General features: G+C 46.1%; 1 protein-coding gene across 5 annotated transcripts in view; it reads right to left on the bottom strand.

The window, feature by feature from the left end:
- Window positions 1-451: 451 nt before the first annotated feature.
- BSCL2 (BSCL2 lipid droplet biogenesis associated, seipin) overlaps window positions 452-12672 on the bottom strand; it is a 137426-nt gene continuing 125205 nt past the window's right edge. For 3 of the 5 annotated variants that reach the window (XM_085625945.1, XM_085625943.1, XM_085625944.1), the window contains one exon: window positions 452-1861. In XM_085625945.1, coding sequence (XP_085482071.1) covers window positions 1695-1861 — 167 coding nt within the window. In that variant the 3' untranslated portion in view covers window positions 452-1694. The remainder of the gene's footprint in view (window positions 1862-12672) is intronic. The other 2 variants (XR_014968733.1, XR_014968734.1) reach the window with 1 other exon arrangement.

Here is a 12672-nt window from a genome sequence, read left to right on the forward strand (position 1 = left end):
TCAAAAAGGTGATAAACCAAATAAATAACGATTGAGAAGCACCAATCAGCTAGGGAGAGATGGGATTCTTCGCTTGAGTGTGGCAGAGGGTATGTAAGGGCCATGGAGATTGAGAGAAGCAATGCAATGGAGGCTTGAATTAAAAGATTGATCAGCCGCTCAAGAGGACAGGTGAAAAGATGCAGAAACGACACAAGGTGTTACTTTCCCTATGGCTAGAACTGTTGCGCCACCTCTGACAGCACATGTGGCTCAGACTGACGGGCACTGCAAAAGCTGCAAATGGTGGCCTATAGTCAGCATCAACAATAAAAGAGTTCCCAGTACAAGGTGGAATGGAGGTGAACGTTCCTCATACCTACCTATGTCGCAGCTGTTCTTTACCCATGGTTCTTCTCATAATCTTCCCAATTTCGGAGTCACCCTCTGTCACAAAGAGCAAACATGTAGGCACTATCAAATCCACTTTAATCCATTAACTCTGGTGCAACCATCTGCATCTCTGGGTCTGGGTTCAGTTGTCATACGTCACGGGTCATAATCTCAGTGACTAAAGTAACAGAAATCCCTGTAGGTGACCTTGTTATGCAGTGAGCGCGCTCTGCTTTTCTCATGATTCAAATCACCTAAAGCAAGCTTCTTTAGTGCTCCTATTCAGCTTAATGTTGCTTAGCCACTGATCAACTCACTAACCTGTTCATCAATCAGTTGTTCATCTGAGACCTTCTGAAGTCCCAGAGCTCAAGTCAAGGACATCTAATAGCAAAACAAATCCTGGGCAGTTGACCTGACACAAAGTTAAAGAAAAGGTCACAAGGCATCTATAGCAGAATACACATTTAGTCCCACAGTCCTTCATGTTTGTATTGTCGTCTCTACAATGTGGCAGAAGGTCTTTCTGAGAGAAACCATATCTCCCAATCTTGGTCTTGTAACCACCAGATTGGTTATGAGCCTCTTGGAGGCATTTATAAATTCATTTCTATTCTGTTTGGTCTCATCACCATTGATATCCTGTTGGTACAGTCAGATTATTGGGTGTGTCTCTCTCTCTCTCTCATCTTTATTTGAAAGTTCCCCAGAAGGGCCAGAGAGGGAATAGGAGTTGAAGATGTGTTATTGGTCTCGCAGCTAGCACTGTTTTCTCTGGTGCATTTAGTCTCTGGAGCAATTTTCCTTGGTATCGACACACTTTTAAAGTTTCTTAAGAAATATGGAAGCACAGGTAATCTCATCATCTTGATCAGAGGATGTAGTTTAGCAAATATCTTTGTTGGTTTCATCACCAGTTTCCAGTGAGGAGTGTACTTTAATAGCTCTATTAGGTATAGACAATTGCTCTCTATTGTGTGGTCTTGTCTCTACATCAAACTAATTAAAGACCTCTGGGAGGTGTAGAGTACCTCACACAATTTCTTTTTCTCAGCACTAGCATAGTCTTCAATGCCTCCAGGAGACACAGTTTACTAACATGCACTTATTGCATGACCCTCCCCCCCCCCTAACAGAGAAGTGGCGCTGAATGTCTTCATGAGGCACAGTTTCTCATTATTTTGCTTCTCTTCCACAGTGGAGTTGCTCCAAATAGTTCCTCAGTCATGCACCCAAGGGGTGGCTAAGGCTGTAAGAATGGGAATGAGCATGGGAGATGGCTTACCACCCATGAACTACCACAAAGTATACTATCAGTAACTCTAGTGAACACTGCGTTGACGAATCCCAGATTCTGGTAGGGATGCAGTGTCATCCAACCTTCCCTCCGTTAGGTTAGCTGGATCAGGCACAGCTGGAGTCTCTTGCAGTGAAGTAGTAACTGGTGGAAGGTTTACACCGGAGAGCAACGGGGCATCGTCAGTGAGCTCTGAAAGAAAGAAATGGCTCTGTTAGAATCAACCTGGTACCTCAGGACAACACAGCCACTGTGTCTGAACCCCCTTCATATCTAATGACTATCCCTTATTTGACTCATAAATAACCAGTCATTTCCCACAACTGACTAAGGAAGTAAATGTGACCCCCCCTTCTTCACCACCAAAAAGACAGACCATCCCTTTTTCCCATGTAGAGGCTGGAGAGCAATGTTCTATTCAACATCAAACCCTCAAACCTGAGTTAGTTCTCACCTGCAACCCAGAACACCGCACTCTCCAGTTGCAAGGACTAAAACATAAGTCCTCACCACCAAACTAAGAAGCTAGTAAGCAGAAATGGGGGTGAAGAGAGTCAGTTCAACTAGGCGGCCAAACCTAAAAAAAGCATACTCTATCAACACATCTGGCTGTACACAGACAAATACAGACCCAGACAAATCAAACGGAAAAAGATCCACTCTACATCCCAGGTTGACGAGTCTCAGAAATTAGTACACACTCATAATGAATAATTACTCACTTTTTTTTATTAGTGGTCCGTTTGACATTAAATGCCTCTCCCCAAAAGCAAAGCTAAAAAGCCACCTAATTACAAACAGAATTGCTTTAACTTAAACGAGGGCAAGACCTATTGCATTTTCAATGCTTGTTTACTGTGGTTCCATCAAGAAGGCATTCAGATGTGCCACACATTTGCCATAAATTATGAATGTTAGCACTCTAGTTGCTCATTAGATCACTGTAGTAAAGCTACTGCTCACCAGGGAAGTCTGCTGCTGGTATTGAAAGTGCATGTTTCAGTCTGCATGTCAATTTTATTATGAAATAGAAGAGGATTTGAGAAGTCACTCAAAATGTGCCCCAATTTTTCTTTCTGAATACTAATCATACTTTCTATGGCAAAATGAACCCCCTCATTGTGTTCCTTTTTAAATTAAATGTTTTAAGAGTTACCACTTATTTCCAATCAAGATGGCTTCACGTGTGCCATACGTTTTTCATAAGTAGGACTGTTAGTGCGCTAGTTGTTCTTTAGAACACTCTGGGAAGCTGCAGTAGAACACAAAGGAATCAACTGACACTCTCTGCCCTTTTTGGATGTACATGTTTTACTGAGAATGTCAGACTTCATTCTCACATGACTGAGAAAGAATGTGAATTTACAGAAAATATGCTCTCAGTTTGGCTTATAGATCACCTTCCAAACCTCTGTGGGAAAAGCATGAGAAAATAGTTCTCTCTCAAACATGATTCATGATATCCCAGCAGAAGGTTTTTTCACATGGTGAAATCACCTTAGAACACACCCCAATTCCTAAAAGGAGTAAGGTACCATCAACAAATGATTTATAATGTAACTAAAGGCTTAAAACCTTCTATTATCTGCAATGCTTTTTAATGAGGTGCTATCATGTATATTGGTCCCAAGATGGCTGCCAACACTTCTTGGATGAAGTGCTGACAGCCAATCAGATCTCACGATGAGATGTGTGGTTAGGCTCCGCCCAGATATGTCTATGATTTTACTTTTGATTTTCTCAGCAACTACTGAACGGATGTACACCATTTAACCAAAAGGCACGAGTGTGAACCAAGGGCTACCTCTTTGCCAAATTTAGTGTAATTCCGTTCAGCAGTTCGGGCTGCAGCTGCGATTAACGGTTCCTATGGAAAATTGCATGGGGAAAACACGTTTTGGGACCCCCCTTTTTTCTCGGCCTCCGCTTGACGAATCACCCCGAGACTTTCAGGATAGGAGCGGACCGGAGTGCCCCACCAGTTTTGAAAATTTCGCGAAGATTCGCCAACCGGCGCCAAAGTTATTCCAAATAGAATGTTGCGGATTTCCTATGGATAATAGGTCCTAACTATAACTAACTACTGGCGACCGCCAGTAGGATATACATATCCCCGCCCCCTAGGCCCTATTGTGTGTGTGTGGGGAGGGGGGGGGGGGGGGGGGGGGGGGGGACAATAATGACCACCTAGGGCCCAAAAAAAACAAGCATTTGCAATGCAATAGGCCTCCCAAGTACGCGAGTTTGAGCTATTGACATTGCAAATGGCAATGCCTTTTAATATGGTTTCCGTTTTTAAAACATAAATAAAAGGCATTGTTATTTACAATGCCAATAGCTCAAACTCACGTAAATGCGAGACTTATTGCATGGGGGAGGGGGGACGATGACGAGGGAAGAAGGACAACACGGCATTCATCTTTCTTACGTTGGTAGTGTATTTATTAGAGCTTAGAAACCCTGGTGAGGCGCTGCGGCGCTTCTGAGGACGACAAAATGGTACTTCACGGCTGTGGTTGGGAGAGTGGGGGCACAGAGTGCAGCGTGTGGGTGTGTTTTATTGACATGCGTGATGACCAGAGATGCTCTTTTGATGGCTGCGGTGTGTACCTGTGCTTCAGCGCGGGGAGGGCCCAGAGGGAGGACTCAGGGAGCCTTTCCGGGTCATGACTATAACTGTGGTGTGGTTGGTAAGGTCAGAATTGTGTTTCTTTTCGGTCCGGTGTAATTTGTTTGGGAGAGACAACAATTTAAATTTACAACAAACATCTGTTATTCAGCACCAAGGAATCCTGCTGGGTGAACACGCGCTTTACAAATACACGTTATGTTGTGTTGTGTTCTACTCCTGCTGAGTACCGGGTGGTCTCTGGTGTTTGTTTGGTGGGTGGGCATTTTAAGGAGGTTCACAGTGTGTGTGTAGTGGTTGTGTGTGTGTAGTGGTTGTGTGTGGTTGGGAGAGCGTGGGCTCACAGAGTGAGTCGTGTGGGAAGTGTCTTGGTGTTGTGTGATGACCAGAAAAATGCTCTGTGTCCGGCTGCTTGTATGTTTAAAGCTGCACTTGAAAGATAAACGCATCGGCGCCCTAGGTGGCCCTGTGGGCAGTGCAGACAGCCCGGGTGCAGGCGCGTCTGGCCAGGGGTAGCCAGTGGGAGCCTAGATGGCTGGGTGATGTGGTCACTTAGTCCAGGGTGTAGTAGTCACCTAGCCACTGCTTTCTGTGGCGTTTGAAGCCTTCAGAGTCGGTGGACTAATGCCCCCAGGTACAGCCCATCAGGGACTGGATAGGGTGGGGGGTGAACTGACCCTTCCGTGGGAAACCCATGTGTGGGAAGACGTGTGGAGGGACCAGTGATAATAGCGCTCCTGGTGACGTCAGGGTCAAGGACAGGCTGGGCTCACTCCCAGGTCTGTTACCTCAGTGGATTTCCCAGTAGGGGCTACAACGTCAGTTCGGGCTGGACTGGTCCCATGAGGCACAGGGTCAGACGGATTTCCATGTCTGAACTGGGGTGGCAGAGTGAGCTAAAGAATGATGGATTAAACCCAGATCACTTGACTGGGGGCAAGTGTTTGCAATGTTCAACACTTCATCCATCATCCCCTTTTTTTGCTTTGTTCGCCCTAAGTTGGCAGGGTATGCCCAGACGTGGGTCCCTTGCTCACTTTGCCACTGGATTCAAGATAGCCTGGCTGATGAGGGTTATGAACCCGAAACCGGTCCCAGGATGCTTGTTTCCGGTCCAGGGAAGACATGGCTTGGCAGTTTGGGCTGGACTGTTCCCATGAGGAACAGGGTCAGACTGATTTGCATATGGCCATGTCTTAACTGGGGTGGCGAAGTGAGCTAAAGAGTGATGATGGATTAAACCCAGATCAGTTGACTGGGGTGAGTGTTTGCAATGTTCAACACTCCGTCCATCATCCCCTTTGGTTTGGCTACAACGTCATTAACCACAAAGCCCTTGGTGAAGATGAGACCCCCCCCCCTCGCTGTAAGGTGTCTACGAGGAGGTTTGACCAGTGTATTCTTTGGAGGCCCGCCAATTGCTGCCTGGTTTCATTTGTTCCCTTTAAATAATTACGTGTGTGCCAGGCGGGTGGCCTCTCCTGTGTCCCTGCTGCTGGGGGTGGACAGGCGAGTGTCTGCAAGGAGAGTAAATTACTCGGGTATGCTTCGGGTCTCCAAAGCCAATGATGGTGTCATATTTACTTACAGCCAACATCTACCTGAGCCTAAATGTGAATGTCACAGCGCTTAGAGACGGCTGAACGGCGCAATGGATGGAGCTTTCCTTAGAGGACCTTGCTACTGCCTCAGTGTGAAGCCAGCACATGCAGGCTGCGGTTTCCAAAGAGCGCCTGTCCCGAGATTAGATTTGTTTGTAGATTTATATAGCCCATGAGGGTATCCAGGAACTGTGCATCGGCACGTTTGGAGTAAGTGATTTGCCCAGAATCACAAGATGCTGTGCCGACGCAGAGACTCTAACCCGGAACCTCAACACCCGAGTTGGCAGCTCTGGCCGCTGGATTATAGTTTGAACGGAAAGGAAACTGCCACAGATTGCTTTCTGGCGCAAGGTTGTCTTGACTCATTAACTTAACATAATGTAACACATATTTGTAGACAAATGTGCCTTTCATCCCAGCCGTTTCCCGAGTCGCCTTGGGCCTGATATAAACCCTGAAGTGTTAAGAGGCGAACGCGACCGCCATTGATAGAGAAACGCTGTGTTCTTTGACAAAGAGAGCACAACAAAGGCCTCCTCTGCAGGGTGTTGCCATTGTGGAAATACAATAAAAAAGTGCTTTTGGCTAATTAAGAGATGCCGTGTCACGCCGCAAGCAAAAGATCCAGTCCAAGTGGGCCGTCGCAGAAGGAGACAGGGCGGTAACAAAAAAGCCTAATTTTCAATCGGAGGCCAGCGTTTAAACATAAATGATGATGCCAGCCAATCAAAATGAAGGGCGTGGCTACAAGTCCCCTTCTGAAATGTTATTAATTAGTATACGCCTCGCAGAGCGAGAAGCGCATGCGTGCACCAATGCTAGGCGAGACCTAAAAACTGGCAGATTTTCCTGCAATCCCATGGGACTTGCGCGGGATTGTAGCCCAAAAAAAAAAAAAAAACAAAGAAGTAGATCAATTATTTTCATTAAATATGTGGTATGGGGTGGCCTAAGTCAAGCCCCACTCCCCAAGTCCATTTTAGGCCCCAATGACCCCATCCCTCGGGCTGGGTATAATCATTAAGGGGAGGGGACCTTTGGACGCACTCCCCGCGTAATGTTAGGCCACAGGGACCCCATCCTCTGGGAGGGTATATTAAATTATGGGGAGGAGGGCCGCGCAGCCCCACTCCGCGAGCCTTGAAAGGCCTTGAAGACCCAGTCCTGACACCGGGAGACCCCATTCTGAGTGGAGGTGAATTTGCTTTTTTTGGAAAATTTTGTGAAAAATCACCAGATTTTGGAGTGTTGCTGGGTGGTCTTTACAGGAGATTGATATATATCAGTGTGGAGTTGACTGTCTGCGTGTAGTTTGGCCACAGGAGCTGGGCAACTCCGCCACATACAGCCAAAGGGCATGAGCAGTGGGGAGGGGAGGGTTGTCTTAACGTATGGTGATAAAATTTTACTTTCCATAAAAATTAAAAATAAATCACTGAAATAACCAAACGTTAAAGTAACGTTATGTCAGTGACAACATTAACGTTTTGAACAAAAAAAAACTACAGATAGTAGATGGATTCCACAATTAATGCACTACTATGGAAAGCTTTTATCCGTATCAAACCCCTCACAGTCACCAAACCTACATTAAGAAAGGAAACTGATGAGTAGAAAAGTGGGTGCGGTAAACAGTGTTTAGTCTATGGAAAGAGTTTATTCTGTATCACACTGTTTGCAGACAGTAAAACTCTCATGAGAAATATACCACAGAGTATTGAAAAGTATCTACTAAGAAAAGTGTACATGCTATGCAACACTTGTCAAAAAAGACACTATCCGCTTAAAATAACCATGGTTTGAAGGTGCTGAAGATCATACTACCTGAAGCCTTCATACGCTGGTGAAAACCTTACAGATATCCCATCTTCTCAAGCAAAAGAAGCACATGTACACAGGTTAGTACTGGATGCACACAGTCTTCCATCTTAAGTAGAAATGGTCATGCTGAGGCGATCCGGTCTAAAAACTCATGGCTGCTTGCAACACTTAGTCTCTACTACGCAGAATATTTGCCCTGTTGGAAACTTTTTCTGCAGAACCAAAAAACGTGTGGAACATGCTGACAAGTCGTCCACTCTCAACTGCACACAGAGTTACTTTTCAATAAAAAGATTTATAACATGTTTAACAACGCTACACACCTGTGATGCATTAGAAGCAACTACGTTTTCTAAACACTTACACTCATTAGCTGGACACAGGCTGTACAAAAGAAGGTAGAAAAGTAATATGATAGCTACCCACCACTATGTAAAGTATCAAACTAACACTCATTGGATGAGGTCATCAATTATGTCATTTGAGATGTTATAAATGTCATAGAACATGTAATGAGTGATGTAATAGGTGAGATCATAAGCCGTGTATGGTGGGGTCGTAAGTTATAGTTAGCTCTGCTAACTATAACTGGTGAATTTCTGTGTGTTTTGGAGTTCAATTCAGTAATGTTGTCACTGACCTTCACCATATACAGAGAGGGACACAAACAGTGGTGGTTGCCATAGTTGGGACTGGATTTCCATAAGAAAAAAGGTTTCTTTTCCATTTGCTAATAACTTTGGTGCTGTTTGACAAATCTTCACAAAAAACTTTCCACAAAAAGGTTTATGTCAACTCAGGTCCTTTCTGGAAAGCTTTAGGGTGATCCAGTAAGCAGGGGAACTAAACGGTGATACAACAAAACGAACTCAACAGAATAACACCCAATTTGGCAGAAAGCTAGATCTTGATCCAGAAAACGTGCTTTGTGATTTGGTGTATATCTGTTCAATAGTTTTTAATAAATTAAGGTTCAAAATGCATGTATATATAGCGCCGCAATACCGTCACAGTTCTTCTGCAGAGTACTGCAAACTCAAAATATGCGACCTGATTGGCTGGCAGAGAACTACCAAGGTACGGTGAGGTCCAACACAATCTGATTGGCTGGCTGCAACATCAAGAGAAAGTAATGGGCAACATTTTATGGCAGGGTAGGGGGACCCTGAAACCTGGCCCTTGTGTGCGGGTCCCTGTGGGACACCTGGAGAGAATTTTTTTTTTTTTTACTTTCCACAGACTGAGGTACTACAGCGACGTTCAGCATGTTCCTGGTGTAATTTGTTTGTAGTACCGTAGCACGATTAAAAAGATGGTGCAAGATCATGAGGGTTGGCCAGCAATGGGTCTTGGCCTTTGGGGAGTTGGACAGAGTTTGGGCACCTTGCCTGGCCAACCGCCCTGCTGCGCATGGCTGAAGGCAAACAAAGTGTGGAGCTAGGGTGGAGCAAACAAACCCAGCTGACTTTTGCAAACTGGCTTGTGAGGGTGTCAAAAACTGCAAATACATAACGGATCATAAGAGCCCCAACCATGTCACCAGCCCCATCAAAACTCAAAGAAGCAAAGTAGAGATGCAGTGGGCAGCTAGCGGAAGACGGTTTCGCAGAGAAGTGTCACCCACTTGAGCATCTGTTTTGGATGCATTTCTTGGATCCTGCCTATAGGGAACTGGACATGAAGTCTTGACATTTTATGTTTTTGGCCAATTTAACATTCCATCTACAACCTTTCGTAGTGAAGGAATATTTTGCCAATAATCTTGTCACAGATTAACCACTTGAGAGTTTCTTCAATGATTTTGATGAGACCTGGTCTGTCTTGCTAGTTCCAGTCAGAGACTGACAGAGTTTAAATCTTGCGAACCTCAAGTGTGAACAGTAGCATCAATGGAAGCGTTGTGTACCAGATTATCAAAAGTGAATTTGCAAGAACTCTTTGCCAGTATCCAGACACAAAGTACTAGCATTTAAGATTAAACTGTTAACGAAAGATGGACTTGATTTGTAGGGACACCAAAGAGCCGCTGCCCATAATGGCCAAAGTCCTCAAGATTACGCCCATAGGAGCCAAAATACTTTATAATCCTGATCAATCCGGACTCAACTGACACGGGTGGTGAGCATGGAGGTTAAAACAGACACTTTCAGTGCACTAAAGCCCCAGATGAACGAGGCCAGCAGGAGCAGATGGGAGCAGAGAGAGGAGTGGTTTGGCAAAAAGAATACAAGGCCCTCAGAACACACCGGGGCCACCGCTGTACGTGTCCCTAAACCACATCTAAGAATCACCTGAGGCAGTGACCGCAAAGGGGAAAATCACCCAACAGCCATGCCGAACAGAGAGGCCTCAGTGATACAGAGCACCATCGGGCTGAGACTTATCCGCAAGTGAACAGGGAGCTGTAGAACCCGCTGGTGGTGAGAGGCGGTGGGGGAACATGTCCAGGCCTAGTGGGAGAATAGCGTGGGCCAGGGACTAACACACCCAGCCTGTTTGCAACGATTAAAATTGTAGAAGCCTCCAATCAAATAAAAACTGCACCAGAGGAGAAATATAGGTATAGAAGTAGGCTGCATCGTTATATAAATGTTCACAATAAGCAGTTAACTCGGAGTACGCCGGAGCGGGTGCTATATGCCGAGGATCTTGAGGTGCAAAATAAGAATACCAGTAAGCACTGGAAGAGATCTGGCACATTCAAGCAGCTGAGGTAAATTATCTGCACGGGGAAACTGCTGAAATAGTGACTCGTCCGGTATAGGCAGTGGAAGATGTGAATGTGCTGCTAATCAGTTGGATGTTTAATGGGGGTAAGGCAGACTAACAGATCAACTGGGGATCCGTGTACGAATGAATGGGGTGGGAGCTAAAAAGTTGAATGACCAATTAAATGACTCGATAGACAGAATAGTGTAGAAAAATGGACTAACTGTTGTGGTACACAACATTTATAAACACATCACAGAATTTACATGACTGGAGACACAGATGACCTGCGCAAAAAACACTAACTTGAACTGTTAGGGGTCCCAATAATCCTTGTAGCACAATTTACTTACTTGTGTAACGATTTATCTGTAAGAAACATGAGTTAGGGATAGATTCCTTACCTTAGAATATCCCCAGGCGTCAGACTGGATCCGGAAAGTTTGTCAGCAGTACCCCTGCGCGTCAGTAGGCGTCGTCGTACGGCTCCGCGTACATCGCTGGCGTCTTAGCTGCCGAGAGGACGTTGTCGGAGCTACTTGGACGCGCCCACGCGTGCCGACGTCAGTTCTGTACACAACTTTTCCACGCCACAAGCACAGAGCCATGCCAGAGACAGACTACTGGTGCAATAGAACTATGACCTTGAAAGGGATGACCTGAACCCTAGAGAACAGTTCGCAGAACGGGGAGGATGGGCGGGCGGTAAGGAATCTATCACTAACTAATGTCTATTACAGATATATTGTTACACAAGTAACTAACTTGTGGATCTGAAAGAGACACGTTAGTGATAGATTCCTTACCTTAGAATATATACCCAAGCAATACCAACCCCGGTGGTGGGTCTGCGAAGTGAGATTACACCAGAAAGTCACGGAGAACTGAACATCCAAAGAAGCAGTCTCTACGGACCAGACTGTCAAGGCAATAGTGCTTAGTGAAAGTATGCAAAGAGGCCAAAGTGGCCGCCTGACAAATGTCTTGCAGGGGGACACCGCATCCCAAAGCTGTAGTAGCTTCTGTTGCCCTGGTAGAATGGGCGCGCAGGCGAACCGGAGGTTCCTTTATAGCCAGAGAATAACAGGTTTTAATTCACAAAACAACCCATCGGGAGATAGTTCGCTTGTGCACAGCCCGGCCTTTCTTGACGCCCACGTAGCCAACAAAGAACTGGTCATCCACCTGGACCTGTTGTGTGCGGTTGAGATAGAACAAGAGCACGTTTTGGCTCCAGACGGTGGAGCCTCTCCTCTTTTCTTGAAGGGTGCGGAGGCGGAAAGAAAGTGGGAAGAGTTACAGTTTGCCCGAGATGAAAGGCAGAGACTACTTTTGGTAGAAAGGAGGGAAGCACAACCTTGTCCGGATCAATCGCCAGGAAAGGAGGTTTGCAGGAAAGAGCCTGGAGCTCATTCACCCGCCGAGCGGAGGTGATGGCCACCAGGAAGACCGTTTTCAAAGTCAATAACCGCAAAGGACAGTTATGAAGAGGCTCAAATGGAGCACACATGAGATATGTGAGAACCAGGTTCAAGTCCCATTGAGACATCACAAAAGGAACAGGAGGGAAAAGGTGAGTAATGCCTTTGAGAAATCTATTGACAACCAGGGACTTGAAGAGGGCTGATCAGGCAACCTAAGAAAGGCTGAAAGAGCAGAGAGGTAGTCCTTGATAGTGCCCAAAGCAGAGCCCTGCTGGGCCAAAGAAAGGAGGAACAATAGGACCTCAGAAAGAGGGGCAGCAAGAGGATCAACAGATTTTGCTGTGCACCATGCCACAAATTATTTTCCACCGACAGGGGTATACCGTTTTAGTGGAGGGACGCCTGGCTGCCAGAATCACATTACAGACCTCAGGAGGCAAGTCAAATGGAATCAGCGGTCGCCGCTCAATCTCCACGCAAGGAGGTGGAGGCTGGATAGGTTCGGTGGAGGACCGTCCCCTGTTGCTGCGACAGGAGATCCTCCCGAAGAGGCAGTCAGATCAGGGGATCCACGCTCATACTGAGTAGCTCAGGATACCAAACTCTTCGAGCCCAGTCCGGTGCCACAAGAAAGACTTGGGCCCGGTCGCGCCCGATCTTCTTCAGCACTCTGGGCAGAAGTGGTATAGGCGGAAAGGCGTACAACAGACTGCAACTCCACTCGTGACGAAAAGCGTCGCCTTGCGAGTGCCACCTTGGAAACTCCAACGCGCAGAACTGCTGACATTATGCGTTCTCTTTGGTGGCGAATAGATC

This window comes from Triturus cristatus, chromosome 9 (genome assembly GCF_964204655.1).
Source record: "Triturus cristatus chromosome 9, aTriCri1.1, whole genome shotgun sequence".
NCBI lineage: Eukaryota > Metazoa > Chordata > Amphibia > Caudata > Salamandridae > Triturus > Triturus cristatus.